This window comes from Pocillopora verrucosa, chromosome 3 (assembly GCF_036669915.1).
Source record: "Pocillopora verrucosa isolate sample1 chromosome 3, ASM3666991v2, whole genome shotgun sequence".
NCBI lineage: Eukaryota > Metazoa > Cnidaria > Anthozoa > Scleractinia > Pocilloporidae > Pocillopora > Pocillopora verrucosa.
This window is the reverse complement of record NC_089314.1, coordinates 13159303-13172835: the sequence shown is the minus strand read 5'-3', so window position 1 is coordinate 13172835 and position 13533 is coordinate 13159303. Positions and strand designations below refer to the sequence as shown.

General features: G+C 37.4%; 2 protein-coding genes across 2 annotated transcripts; one reads left to right on the top strand and one right to left on the bottom strand.

The window, feature by feature from the left end:
* The first annotated feature begins 3332 nt into the window (after nt 1–3332).
* On the top strand, nt 3333–5496 carry LOC131792211 (putative uncharacterized protein DDB_G0274435). Its single transcript, XM_066164646.1, has 2 exons — nt 3333–3415; nt 4788–5496. The coding sequence occupies exon 2, from the start codon at nt 4801–4803 to the stop codon at nt 5494–5496; it is 696 nt and encodes a 231-aa protein (XP_066020743.1). The 5' UTR covers nt 3333–3415; nt 4788–4800.
* Nucleotides 5497–10861: 5365 nt separating this feature from the next.
* LOC136279906 (uncharacterized) lies at nt 10862–11938 on the bottom strand. The gene has a single exon (XM_066164355.1). It carries the CDS (start codon nt 11936–11938, stop codon nt 10862–10864), a length of 1077 nt encoding a protein of 358 aa, XP_066020452.1.
* Between the last annotated feature and the right edge of the window lie 1595 nt (nt 11939–13533).

The window sequence follows — 13533 nt, the reverse complement described above, 5'->3', positions numbered from 1 at the left end:
AGGTTTGGTTGTAGATTGTCAGGGAAGGTTGGTAACTGGGTGCGGAGTTGGCTTTGTACTTCATCAGATGCATTCTGAATCTTTAGATGCATGGTGGCATTTTGGAGAGATTAGTTGAAGTGAAAAGGGGTACTAACAGCTTGTGGCCGGTTTCCACTGTAAACTTCATTCCGAGTATGTAGTTGATAAACTTTTCACAAGCCCGTGTCACGGCCAGGGCCTTTTCCTCAATAACTGCGTACCTCTTCTCAGTTTCTGAGAGGGCTTTAGATGCATAGTACACCGGCTTCCTGGTACCGTCTTCTTGGAGCTGTATAAGAACTGCCCCAAGTCCAAAGTTAGAGGCATCGCTTGAGATGACTGTAGGACAACTTGGGTTGTAGTGGGCAAGGTTGTTGCAGATGTCAGTTCATTCTTGATTCCTTCAAATGACTGCTGTAGGGCTTTATCCCATTTCCACATGTTCTCTCTTTAGGAGTTGTTGTAGTGGTTCATTGAGATTGGCCAGGTTGGTATAAACTTTGTCATTTGGTTGACCATTCCCATGAAGCGTTGGAGGTCGTTGACTTTCTGTGGGACTGGGAAACTGCATATAGCTTCAGTTTTGGCCGGGTCTGGACAGATGCCTTGTTCATTGAAAATATGTCCCAGGAATTTTACAGAATGCTTAGAAAACTCACATTTCTTGTTGAGCATCACTCTGGCTTCCTGTAGCCGCTTAAGGACAGTTCTGAGTCGTTCATCATGCTCCACTTGTGTTGCCGCGTGTACGAGGGTGTCATCAATATGGCATACAACTCCCTTGAGGTCCCCCAGGATTTTTTTTTTTTTTTTTTTTTTAATAGTATCTCTTTATTGCGCCGTACTCTCCAAAGGGAGATGTTAGTCTACTTACAATAAAGTTCAATAATACAATATGAATAACATAAAACGATAACTTTACCATATCCGAATACAATACGTTGATTGAAAAGCTATTACTGCTAAATTACATTTGTGCATTGAGACTTTGATACATTAAATGAGGAACTATGACAAAAGTGAAAAAAGAAAAAGAAAAAGAACGTAAGGAGTATTGTTTGAAGTGTTTTGGTGAGAGTTTCACTGTTGGCAGGTGTACCACTAAGTTTTTTATCTATTTACTTTTTTATTATTTAAATTTTGTTTTTATTTTATTTTGTATTTTTTTTTTTTTAAAGAGAGTTGAGATATTTTAACCGCATTTGTCAGGAGCTAGTTATTGACGGTATTTTCAATTAGGTCCCTTTGGTGAACTGCATTCACAAAGTCGTGGAGGACAATGGGCTTGTTGTTAAGTTTACAACTATAGATATAATAACGCATGAATAGTGTGACGTAGTCAAATTTCTTGGTGGTACTATTCTCGTTTAAGTTGGAGGTAATTCCGAAGAAAAGTTCCTCCGTAGTTGGAGAGAACTGTGAATTGTACGTTGTGTTAAACCACCGAATGACTTTCTGTATGAATGATTTCGTAAAGGGAGAGTGAATAAAGGTGTGATCGATTGAGTCTTTTTCCCCACAAAAGCAGCATTCTTCGTCAGTTTTAATACCATATTTGAATAGTTCTCTCTTTGTCACCACGATTCTATGAATAAACTTAAATTGAAATTCTTTTAGTTTTGTTTCTTTGCACAGCTTTCGTATTGACGTAAATATCTTTGCCCATTTTTCATCATTCAAAGAAAGTATTTCGCTCTATCTTTTAGGACCTGCCTAACCTCCAGTGTTGATTTTAGCAATTAAAAGATTATAGAAATCCCTTGATTTGGCTTTATCAAGGTTGAGCGTGAAATTTCCGTTGAGGTGAAAAAGATGATCGTTACTTGTGAAAAACTGATTATTAACTGATTCTATTTGTCTTGCTTTCGACCGTAGCCGGTCAGGTATGGCACTAATAATCTGAAAATACTGGAGGAAGTTTGTCTTGCAAGAAAACTTTCCTTTAAATTCCTGGAATGAGAGATAGCTACCATCCTCCTTCAACAAGTCTTTAATAGAAACGATTCCCTTCTCCCTCCAGTTGCTGAGATAAACGGGTGTTTCATCTACTAGAATTTCTTTATTATTATACAGTACTACATCACTTTCCTGGTCATAACTGTAAAGTATTTTTAATTCTTGAAAGAATTTGAGAATGTTCATATAAAAGGCTGGCAATTGAGGGAAGTACTTTGTGTCGTAGTTGCATTTTAGAAGAAAATTTAAGCCCCCCTGTTTCCTGAAATAGTGGTTTGGCACAGAGCACCAATTTTTATCTCCAGCATTGAAAAGTCTAGGGATCCATGCAAGTCTCAAGGCTTTAAACATAAGATCTACATCTGTCATGCGTAGCCCACCTTCTTCTAAATCTTGGTAAAGCACGGTTCGTTTGATCTTATCCTTCTTCTTCTTCCCCCAGGATACTAGTCATGGTGTGCTGGAAGACTTCCAGAACTGAGGTGATCCCAAAGGGAAGATGATTAAAACAGTAACAACTGTATGGTGTGATGAAGGTTGTAAGTAGGTGGGGCTCCTTGTCGAGAAGGAGTTGCTAAAACCCGCTGTTAGCGTCAAGTTTACTAAAGACTCTACTTTTACTCAGCTTTGCTAGGCTTTCATCTACAGAATACATTGGATGGACCTCTCTCTTAAAATTTTTGTTGAGTTGGACTAGGTCTACACAGATGTGAACTTTTCCGTTTGGCTTGAGGACTGGGACTATCCCGGAGCACCATTCTGTAACTGGGGAGCTGACTCCTTCTTGAATCATCCTCTCTAAACCATACTCACAGTCATCCGCGAGTCTGTATAGGTCTTGTATAAACTAATCCACAGGTTCTCCCAGTTTTTGGACTCTTTTATTGAATTTGGCACGCCCGACCAGCACGTTGCGACAGATTTCATAGTTCTCGTTAAGGGCTGTTTTTACCTCTTCGTATGAAGCTTTTTCTTTGTCAATATTTAGGGTTTTAAGAATATCATTTGCACATTCACCCATAGAGTAGAGTAGGGTTCCAACTTGCTCGATGTCTGGTTTATGTTTGAGGCCAGATGCAATCCAATATCTTTCGAAATGACAAAACCATTTTGACCAAAGTTCAGCTTGTTGTGGTGAATTTGCTCCGCTGAATTTTTCCGGAGGAGGGAGATTATTTGCCGTTTGAGATTGAAGTTGAATTAGTCCAGGACTAGAATCTTCTGTATCAGGCATTATGTTGGGCTAACACCACTGCCACGATGTAATATTAGAGACCTTACGCAACAGGACGGCAGAAGGGAGAGGACAGCAAAATTGATCGTGAGACGCGCATGACAACCTGATTCGTGAGCCATTTGACGCAACTTCCGGTTTGAGACTGCCGTCCTCTTGACGTTCACGACGTGAAAATAAGGCGACTGAGGTTGTGAGGAGAACGTGAGTATTTTTATCCCCTTATTTTAATCTAAACTGTCTTTTTCTTCGGTTATAGCATAGAAACATATTATTTCTTTAGTTATGAGCCTCTGTGTCTGGTGATAGGTCTTTTTACAAACGGCAAATGAAGCGAACTTGTTACGCAAAATGGTGTGTTTACATGTCGCTGTTTTCGCCTAATGAGCAATAATTTGTTATTTTTTGGGCACAAGTAGAAATGAATTAGTAAGGATTGTAAGCATTTAAGGTTTTCTCTGTTGGCAGTTTAGTAAAGTGACAACTTCTTGACTAACTCTCATCGTAATTACGGATAAAAACTAAGAGCCGGAGCCGTCTTTATGCAATAAAAATTCACGGCCCTTGTTGCAGTGAAAGTAACAAAATTTATAATAAAGATAGATATAGATTAAATTTTAAATCGTATACCTTATTGCATGAAATGTTAGCGACATGTTAATTTAGCGATTTTGAAAATTTCCCATTTAGTGACACTTTAATTTAGCGATTTTTCGTAAAATTTGGAACATAAGTCACTTAGTTTTAGCGATTTCACGAACTGAAACTTTTGCGAATTCAAAATATTTAAGCTTATTTGATGCGAAAATGTATTTGATAAAATTATAAATGTCATAACTTGATTTAAATATATATAAAAAAAATCATTCAACTTTTGCAGATGGCAACATTTTATCCCATAGACATACAGATGGCAAAATTTCATAGTGTACTCACTTTAATTTAGCGACACTTTCGAGGCGGCATTAATTCAAATTTCATGTAATAAAGGTAGATAAAATTTTAGATGGTATTAGTGCCGTTTCAAGGTATGATATAACTGTGTATATGATTGTAAAAGAAGTCCGGAAATAGGACAGCATACTCAGTGTTCGCCTTGTATGGGGCCCATTTTCTTTATGTCTAAGTTTGTTTCTTTACTGTTGAGCAGTAATTTACAACTTGATTAATTATGAAAACTACTCTGTTGTTGGCCTTCATAATTTCAAACCTTTGTATCAGCAAGCTAGCTGCTGCCACTCATATGAAGTTTAAAATATTCCTTTTCACACTGGTCGTACTGTACTCCTTATAAAGTCCATTCAGGCTAACAAAAACTGTTTATATGTGTTTATATATGTATTTTTTAGCTGCACGATCATGAGCCACATAAACATTTTAATTACTATGTGTTATTTATTTATTAATCATAGCTCTAACAAAATTCTCAATTTTGATTGGTTCTGCCTGCACCACCGTATTTAATCCCTGAATTGTACTCCACTCAGACCTTATTACCAACTTATTTATTAATATTTTTATTCTTTTTATTTGGTAATAAATTAATTATTTGATTATATTTCATACCCTAAAATAGGCATCTTTTTAAAATGGAGTGGACACAGGAGTGTGACCTGCTTCTTTTACAAGAAATTGTGGTGTCACAGCCTTACAAATTCAAACCATCAACAAGAGATAGAGGGCAAGTGTGGGAGGGCATTACGGCAAGGCTAAATGCCACAGAATTATTCCATGATCGGCTCCGTAACAAGAGAGCAGTCAGGGACAGGTATCAATTACTTTCAAAGAAATTCAAGAACAAAATGGCTGAGGAAGAACGAGCAAGTGGGATATCCCCTGAGATGACAGAAACAGACAAGTTGCTGGAACAGATAGTGGAACAGTTTAAGGAAAGTGAAAGAGACGCCGGAGAACAGTCAGAGAAGAATGACCAAAATAAGGAGAATGAAAGGAAAAAGGCAGAAGAGATGAGAAACAGGTCGATGGAGAAGCTGAGGGAGACTCAGAAAAGAAAGGCAACAGCTGAGGATGGGCAACAAACAACACCGAGAAAGAGATCATCAGGATCAGAAACCCTCGTGTATTTGAGGGAAAAGGCAGAACGGGAGTTTGAGCTAAGACAAGAGGAATTAGAAGTAAAAAAGAAAGAACAATCTGCACAACTTCAGATGTTCCAGTATATGCAACAGCAACAACAACAACAACAACAAATGCAAGTTAAAATTCAGCAGCAGCAACTGCAAAATCAAATGCTCTTGGCACTTATTGAGAAAATCACCAAGTAAAAAGTGTTCTTTAAGACTCTGTAAGATTTCAAAGTTTCACGTTTATTTAATTCATTCGCATTTTATTATATATATATATATATATATTTATATATATAAACATTTACATTTTTACATGTATGCATATATAACTTAATTATATATTTTTGCCAATTTTATCTTGGCTTTTATGGTCTGCTGTGAGCTGTAACAGATTGTGTATAATCCAATGTATCGATCAGCTGAGACATTTAATATTATTCCATTGTACAAAGAGCAAAATAAGACTAACAGTGAGTTAATTGTCTTTTAATTCAAGAAATTTAATGGTTAAGAAAAATGCTTTAAAAATGCATTTATAATTGCTTTTCAGTATTTATAAAGTTAACTTCAGAATTTTTTAAGCATGCCCAAACTTAAATTGTCAAATTCACATGTACAGTGAAAATATATATCAAGTAAAAATTTTGAGCAGGTTCATAAAACTGATAAAAGTTTTAAAAAACTGGATTGGTCTGACAATTCTATTGATTATAGGATCCAAAATGGTCCTTCACAAGCCTGTATGAACCACTGAAATCTTGACAGGGCATGCAACAATGATTAGTTATACCGCTGGGTCTCATTAATAAAGGGCATTTTTGGGATATGGGATAATTGACCCAAATATAGCCCTAGGGGATTCAGGAGAAGCCAAATATTTTGATGGGATTCATGATTTATACCTCTCTCCGGGAAGTGGCAAAAAGATGTATAAACATGATGGGATGTGGGATTTCTCACCCAGACCCTGTTGCATACAGACGAGGCATATTACCACATACACTCATCAAGTAGAGAAGAAGAAGAAGAAAGACTTTATTTATTGAGGATAGCACGTGATAGTGCACAAACACTAATAAACTTGTGGTCCTCCTAATTACAATAAATATATAAATACAATAGAATCATTAATAGAATGAAATATAAATAGAAAATTAGCTAAAACAAGTAAGAATATATAAAACTACTATCAATAAAATTTACGGATTAAAATGAGCTAAGCATGATTGGTCCTTATAGTAATATTTAAATACGTTGTCTTTAAAGGCCTTAAGTGTATTAGACTTTTTTAATTCAGGCTTTAACTGATTCCATAATTTTATGGCAGAAACTAGAAAAGTTTTCCCTCCTTCTCTAGCCCTTTTAAACTTAGGTAATAAAAAGTTGTATTTACAAAATCTAGTGTTGCGTGAATGTACTGAACTTAATAATCTTAAGCTATCATTAAGATAATTAGGTACACAATAATTAATCCTTTTAAATAGTATTGAACATTTAGCCATCTTAGTAGAGTCATAAAATGGTATCCACTTTAAACGATTGAATAGCATAACTGATGAACTACGTGGTTCAGCATCTAATAAAACCCTAGCAGCTCTCTTTTGTAGCCTAAGTATTCTTAAAAGAGATTCATTAGAGCAAAGTGACTGCCATGCAACATTGGCATAATCAAATAATGGCTTAATTAAACTATTATAAAATAAAAGTCTTTGGTTAAATGGTAAACAAAGTTTGATCTTATTCAAAATTCCAATTCTTTGTGAAATTTTTTTACACAGTCTGTCAACATAAGTGTTCATTGATAAATCGTGGTCAATGTCTATACCAAGAAGTTTAGCTGAGGGTACTTGTTCCAATGATACACCATTCATAGTTTTAAGAGATAAATTATAACCATCTGGTAGTTTCTTCCCAAGGCGTTTGCCTGTGACCAGTAGTGTTTTAGTCTTTTTTTCATTGAGAGGAAGTTTATTGGTGTGCGTCCAGCATTCAATTTCCTTCAAAGAAGCAGCTAGTGAATCTTGTAGAGAATCAACCGCTGAGATATCTGCCGATAATGTCAGTGTGGTGTCATCAGCATAGAGATCCAGGTCAGCACCATTAACATGTAGAGGCAAATCATTGATATAAATGACAAAAAGTAAAGGGCCAAGGATACTACCCTGTGGAACACCATGCCTCACAAGAGTAGAGTCAGATGTCACATTATCAATAGCAATAAATTGATGTCTATCAGTCAAGTATGAACTAAACCATTTACTTGCAACTGGAGTTAAACCATAGGCATTCAGCTTTTGCAAAAGAATTTCACGGTCAACCATATCAAAAGCTTTCCTGTAATCAACTAAAAGAAGACCGCTGACTTGATCATTGTCTAGATTAAATAACAAATTGTCTATGACTCGTATAAGAGCAGTGTCTGTTCCATGGTGTTTCCGAAAACCTGACTGTAAAGGGTACAATAGATTGTTTTCACATAAGTAATTATAGAGATGATCGTGTATATGACGTTCCAGAATCTTTGACAAAACAGGTAATATCGAAATGGGTCGATAATTGTCAGGATCCTCACGGTCCCCAGATTTAAACAACGGAATGACTTTCGCTATCTTCCAACAATCAGGGAATACACCAGAATTAATTGAAATATTCAAGATTTGAGTAATTGAATAAGCAATAGCTGGTCCTGCTATTTTCAGATATCTTGCACTTATCTTGTCAATACCCATAGCTTTGTTTGTTTTAAGTCCTAACAGAGCACCCAGCACAAAATCTTTGGTAACAGGAGGAATATTGAAAAGAACATCCGGATCTTTTCTTGAACAAACAAAGTTTTCAACCTTTGAATTGCAATAAGGTACATTAGGTAGTAGATTCCTCAGTGAATCAGCAATTGAAGTGAAGTGATCATTAAACTTTTCGGCCAAAACAACATTTGGCGTCTCAACTGATTTTGATACATCGCCCATTAGTGATTTTATGGTTTTCCACATCTTTTTAGAGTTTCCCTTGTTGTTGTTGAAACAGGTATTATAGTATTTATATTTCGCACTGCGAATCATGTTTACAACTTTATTCCTCGCGATTTTGAAGCAGTTCCAATCCGTGACACAACGACTTTGCCTTGCTTTACGTAGTAAAGAATCCCTTCTGCGAAGCGCTTGTAAAATATTCACAGTCATCCATGGAGCTTGATTTTGTTTGGCTACTTTCTTTACTCGCCACGGACAGTGGGCATCCAAGATGTTAATGAAGAGACCCATCCATGCATTTAAGATATCAGTTAAATCGTCAAAGACAAATGCAGTATTCCAAGGAACTTCTTTGAGGTCGGAAACGAAGGCGGATTTGTCAAAATGCTTCGTATTACGATATTTAATCGTTAAAGATTTATTTTGACGCTTGGCGTTATCCTCATATAAACGAACTCCAAATACAGGCAAATGATCTGACAGCCCATTGTTTTTGACGACAATAGACTTAATTCTTTCAGGAAAATTTGACAATACAAAGTCAAGACAGGTTCCGCTTGATGGTCGAGTAACTTCAGTAATGAGCTGTTTGAAATTCATGTTAGAAAAGGCACGTCCCAAGGGATGTTTCTTGTACGCCGGAGAAATAAAATTAATGTTGATATCGCCAGTAATGATGGTTTCTAAATTTAATAGATAAACTAATTCTAACATATTTTCGATGGCCTCATCCTCTGATAAATTAGTTGAAGGAGGTCTGTAAATGCCGGCGAATAAAATGGGACGGTTAGATTTGAATGGAAAGACTTCCAACCACAATGCTTCTATATTATTATTATGCTCAATGTCGACTCTCCTTCGATGTTTCAGATCGTCATTCACATAAATTAGAACCCCACCACCATTTTTCAGGCCCATCCGATCCTTTCGGTGCACTGTGAAACCAGGGACTGAGTATAGACAATCTGGGAGGAGCGGTTTCAAAAACGTCTCATTGATTGATAAAATATCCAAACGTGGTCGACCATCTTCATTAAGAAGGAACAATTTTATTTGTTCTAGTTTTGTAGTCGTAAGCCTGTTGACATTCCAAGAACCAAAGCGTATGCCTTTATGACCAAGATGTAGGTTAAAGTAGTCAAAGCCATCAGGCGATAAATCATTTTGCGAAGAATCATCTGAGTCATTATGAAACTCAACAGTATCGTCCATGCTAGCTGACTCTTCATCGCTTGTAAGCGAAACAAAGCTTGAGTTTTCACCAATACCTTGGCTCCCAGGACGTACAGTTTGTGGCCCTGGATTAGTAGAGACGTCTCCAGCTAACATAAGTAGAAATAGAGTAGACAATCCAACTTCCAAAACGAAAAGAGAAGCTTTGGCCTTTAAACATGGCGGCAGTACAGCACCATTCGCCTTTCGAGGACCGTTATTGCGACTTGGAAAAACTCTACTGTCCAATTTTAGTGACAGAAAGAGAGATTCACCACTTGGAATTTGATTTTGCCATATACTTATAGGACTAAGGCTATAACATAGTAATAAAATTAAAATAAAACGGGAGCTCAAGAAGAGCAGTGAACGCGCCATGTTAACACGTGTTTTTGTACCAGTATAACAGTCAGTACCAGTATAACAGTCAGTTTTTGTACCAAGTATAACAGTCAGATCGATTTTTTTTATTCTTAATCAATGTCTGTGGATCATGCCAGAGAATTTGGAAAAAGAGACTTCCAAAATTAGTGTTTTAATTTTCAGTTGTTATTAATCTTGAAATATGAGAAAAAATATGCATATGAAAATACCTTACAATTTGAAACAAAGAATTTTGCAATTAAATTACAAGTTATAATAATTATTAGCTGAAAAAAATGAGAAAACTTGAAAATGATTACCATAATAGAAATGTTTTACATAATTTAAGCTAGCTTCAAAAATTCAAACTATTTGGCACAATTTTCTCAAAATTTCATTTTGATAGTTACAATTGAACCAGGTTACAATTTCATAAACAGTAATTATAACCTTGAAGTATTTCAATACACTGATACACTTTTTTCATTGTACTGCAGGTTACATATTGGTCATTTGCACTCTTTTAAAGGTCGTGATCGTGTGCATGCCTGGTCATTTGTAAATGTAATCTGGTCCCTCCATGAGGCATTTGCAACAATTAAAAAAAACTCCTAACAAATGGCAGGGTAAAGATAAGCAGGCTTCAGGTACTGATGAAGCCATAGCACAATCCCAGTTGGGGGGTGGGGGATACTTGCAGAATACATGATAGGGGTGTCTGACAGAGCTTCCTATAAGAAACCCAAAAAATACATGAGCTTGAAATGTTACACCAAAAAAAACCTACTGACGTATTCAATGAAGCAGAAAGAATTTGACATGGGGATGTGTACCTGTAAACCCCCCAAAATATGTGACTTATTCACTGTTGACCAAAAAAATCTGTGGGGGTAAATTTTCAACCCAAAAGAGTACTTTGAACCTCCCCATCATGTATATTACAAAGTACCCTCCCCCCCCCTCCCTCCTCTGGGCGCATTGACCCATATCTTACAAGAATCTCTGATAACATTTCCTTAAATAAAGTACTGGTCTAATGGAGGTGGTTCAACACCAAAGAAAGAAGAAGTTGTCGACCCATATGTACATGAGTGGGCATTTCTCAACAGGGCACAAATGATATACATTTTTCCTATTGCACTGAGTCCAACCTTAAGATTTCTTTTAAAATCTAAAAACGAAAAGTACTCTAAAATGTCACCAAAAACCCACTCTACTGCTGTTCTTACTTTACTCATCGATTTGTTAAATAGTTGCTGTGGTGCTGTTAGGGCAGCACCCTTAAATGGACCCTGCAGGTGGACCCTCAAGGGGTATGCAGGGTCACCATATAAACATAGCGATTGGCCTGTTGGAGATATACAGTGAGCTTCTAACATTGGCAACAAACCAGACATGGCTAACATTCCGCTGTCGTGTCTGCATCCTTCCACAGGTCCAAAAAGGTTTACGATCAGACCATTTGGTGCAACTACACTTTGAAACTTTATCGCATGCACTCTCTTGTGGCCATTGTACAATACTCTTTGGTTTTCGCCAGGCCTAGCAACTGGTCGTACAGTTCCGTCTATAAATCCCCAACAGTTGTCAAGGGCGGCTCCTTTATTGTAGATAGCTTCTGCAAAATCAACTAGATTTGCTTGTGATAGCCATGGCTGATTAATACCAGAAAACAACTGTCCGAAGCGGGCATAAAGAATATCCATCATCTCAGACACCACCATACATAATTGCGGTACAGGCCTTCCAAATCGGGGAACAAGGTCTTCGTACCTGCATGGAAAGGCAAAACGACGCAGAAGCAAACATAGCGCTTCATCACTGTAAACATGAAAACGATTTGGGCAGGTAATTTTGTCAGGAAGATCCAGAACGTCGAGCAGATTGTAGATATCATGTTTTAAGAAACGGAATTCGCTTTTGCATTCGTCGTCGGAAAGAGAGTCCAGATTGAATTTTTCGTACTTCCAGTAAGGAATGTCAAGATTCTTTGAAGTGTTAACGTCGTAGAGTAGCAGCATTTCTTCATCGGCGATCAAATCCAAGGCATTAGCAAGCAAAAGAGCCTCTCTTGCCTCCCTGAAGGTGGCCATTTTTCCTTCGGGGCCTGTGCATGTCGCGTTGTATTGCGTAAGGTTTGTTTACGTTTAGGACGGCAACGTCAACCCTCGCGTGCTCGGACCAGTACTCGCGCGGTCCACGGTCGCCGTCCTCCACCCGATTCGCTCATAATTAACCGCTTACATGCGGATTTAATTAGTATCAAATTAACGCATACAAGCGGTCAAAGTAGGGCCTATTTACCTATCGAGACCTGAAAGGACTCAAGGCCTGGTGCCATAGCCTGCGAACCCTTGAAACGCGGCTTTGAAAAAGCTTTGGATACCATTATGCCTCCTAAACGCGATTTTAGGTCGAAAAAAAGTTTGAATGTAGTTACTTTTAAAGGAGGAAAAGCTATAAGAAAGTCGAAGTTTAGTGTTCCAGTTCGATATGCCGCCCAGCAATTAACTGATACAACGTCTGTAGTCGCCGGATCTTCTCTAAACACGTGCGGCGGTTTTTCTTCAGACCAAGAAGACCTTCCCCATATTGACGAACATCATGGTTTGAGAACCAACCAAAGATCTAAAAGTAAAAAAGTGCGACTGAAGCGCAAGTTAAAAGCTTACCATGAGAGGAAAGCCACGCTGGCTTTGTCTTGGCTCAATGCGAGAGAGCAGCTCGTCTCAGCGCTGTTGACCAGACAGGCTTTGCCTTTGGGGCAGATGTGTGTCATTCCTTTTTGCGAAGAAGAGGCGTGCGGCAGATGCCTTCACTGCAGTCCAGGGCAATTCCTATGCGCAGATCACATCAATTTAGTTCACGCAGGCGGTAGATCACTTCACCACCCGGAAGTTTGGAAAGTGAGTTGAAGATTTATGGAGGACAATCTCCTCCAGTCACCTTTTCAATTATGTTGTGAAACCCGATTTCTTGTGTACTCTGGCCGTTAGGCAATTTCATTTGTGAGTACGTTGTCTTGTGGTTTAATTGCAGAGACATCCATCTTTTTTTTCTTACAACTATATCACCTCTATTCAATTACTTCACTTGATTTAGTTTTTTCTCAACTTCAATATACATTATGTCCATGAGACCTGACCCATTTTTATACAGAGGAAAAAGCTAAAGCTGTAAGGATAATTTTTTCTTGCAAGCATACATATAATTTGCTCTATACTCAGAACAAAGTAAAGTTTATTTTGGCAATTTTGAAAGAGTTGGCTGATTTAAATGGTGTGTGATTTGTATTCACCTGATTCATGTAGGATATTTTATGCTCTTAGGATGGAAGATTTGTGCCATATCAGTTTGGTGAGTGTGTATGGACCACACCTCACAACATGGATCATGGATATGTGCGTGACATTATAGCTGTTGGTTTGCATGGTAAGTAACTAACAGCTGTGCAATATGTAACTTTATTGTGAGATAGGTTGCCAGTCTGCAATTACTAGTACTACTTTTTACTTATACTTATATTTAAATAGTTAGGTTACCTCTTCCAGGAAGGTCTTTGTTTGTGTTTTAATTGTTTTTTTTCAACACAGAAAGGAATTAATAAACAAATATTATTATAGAAGAATACGACTATGGACACTCTATGGTGTTTGTCTTTATACAGGGCAGCAGAATCCCATCAAAA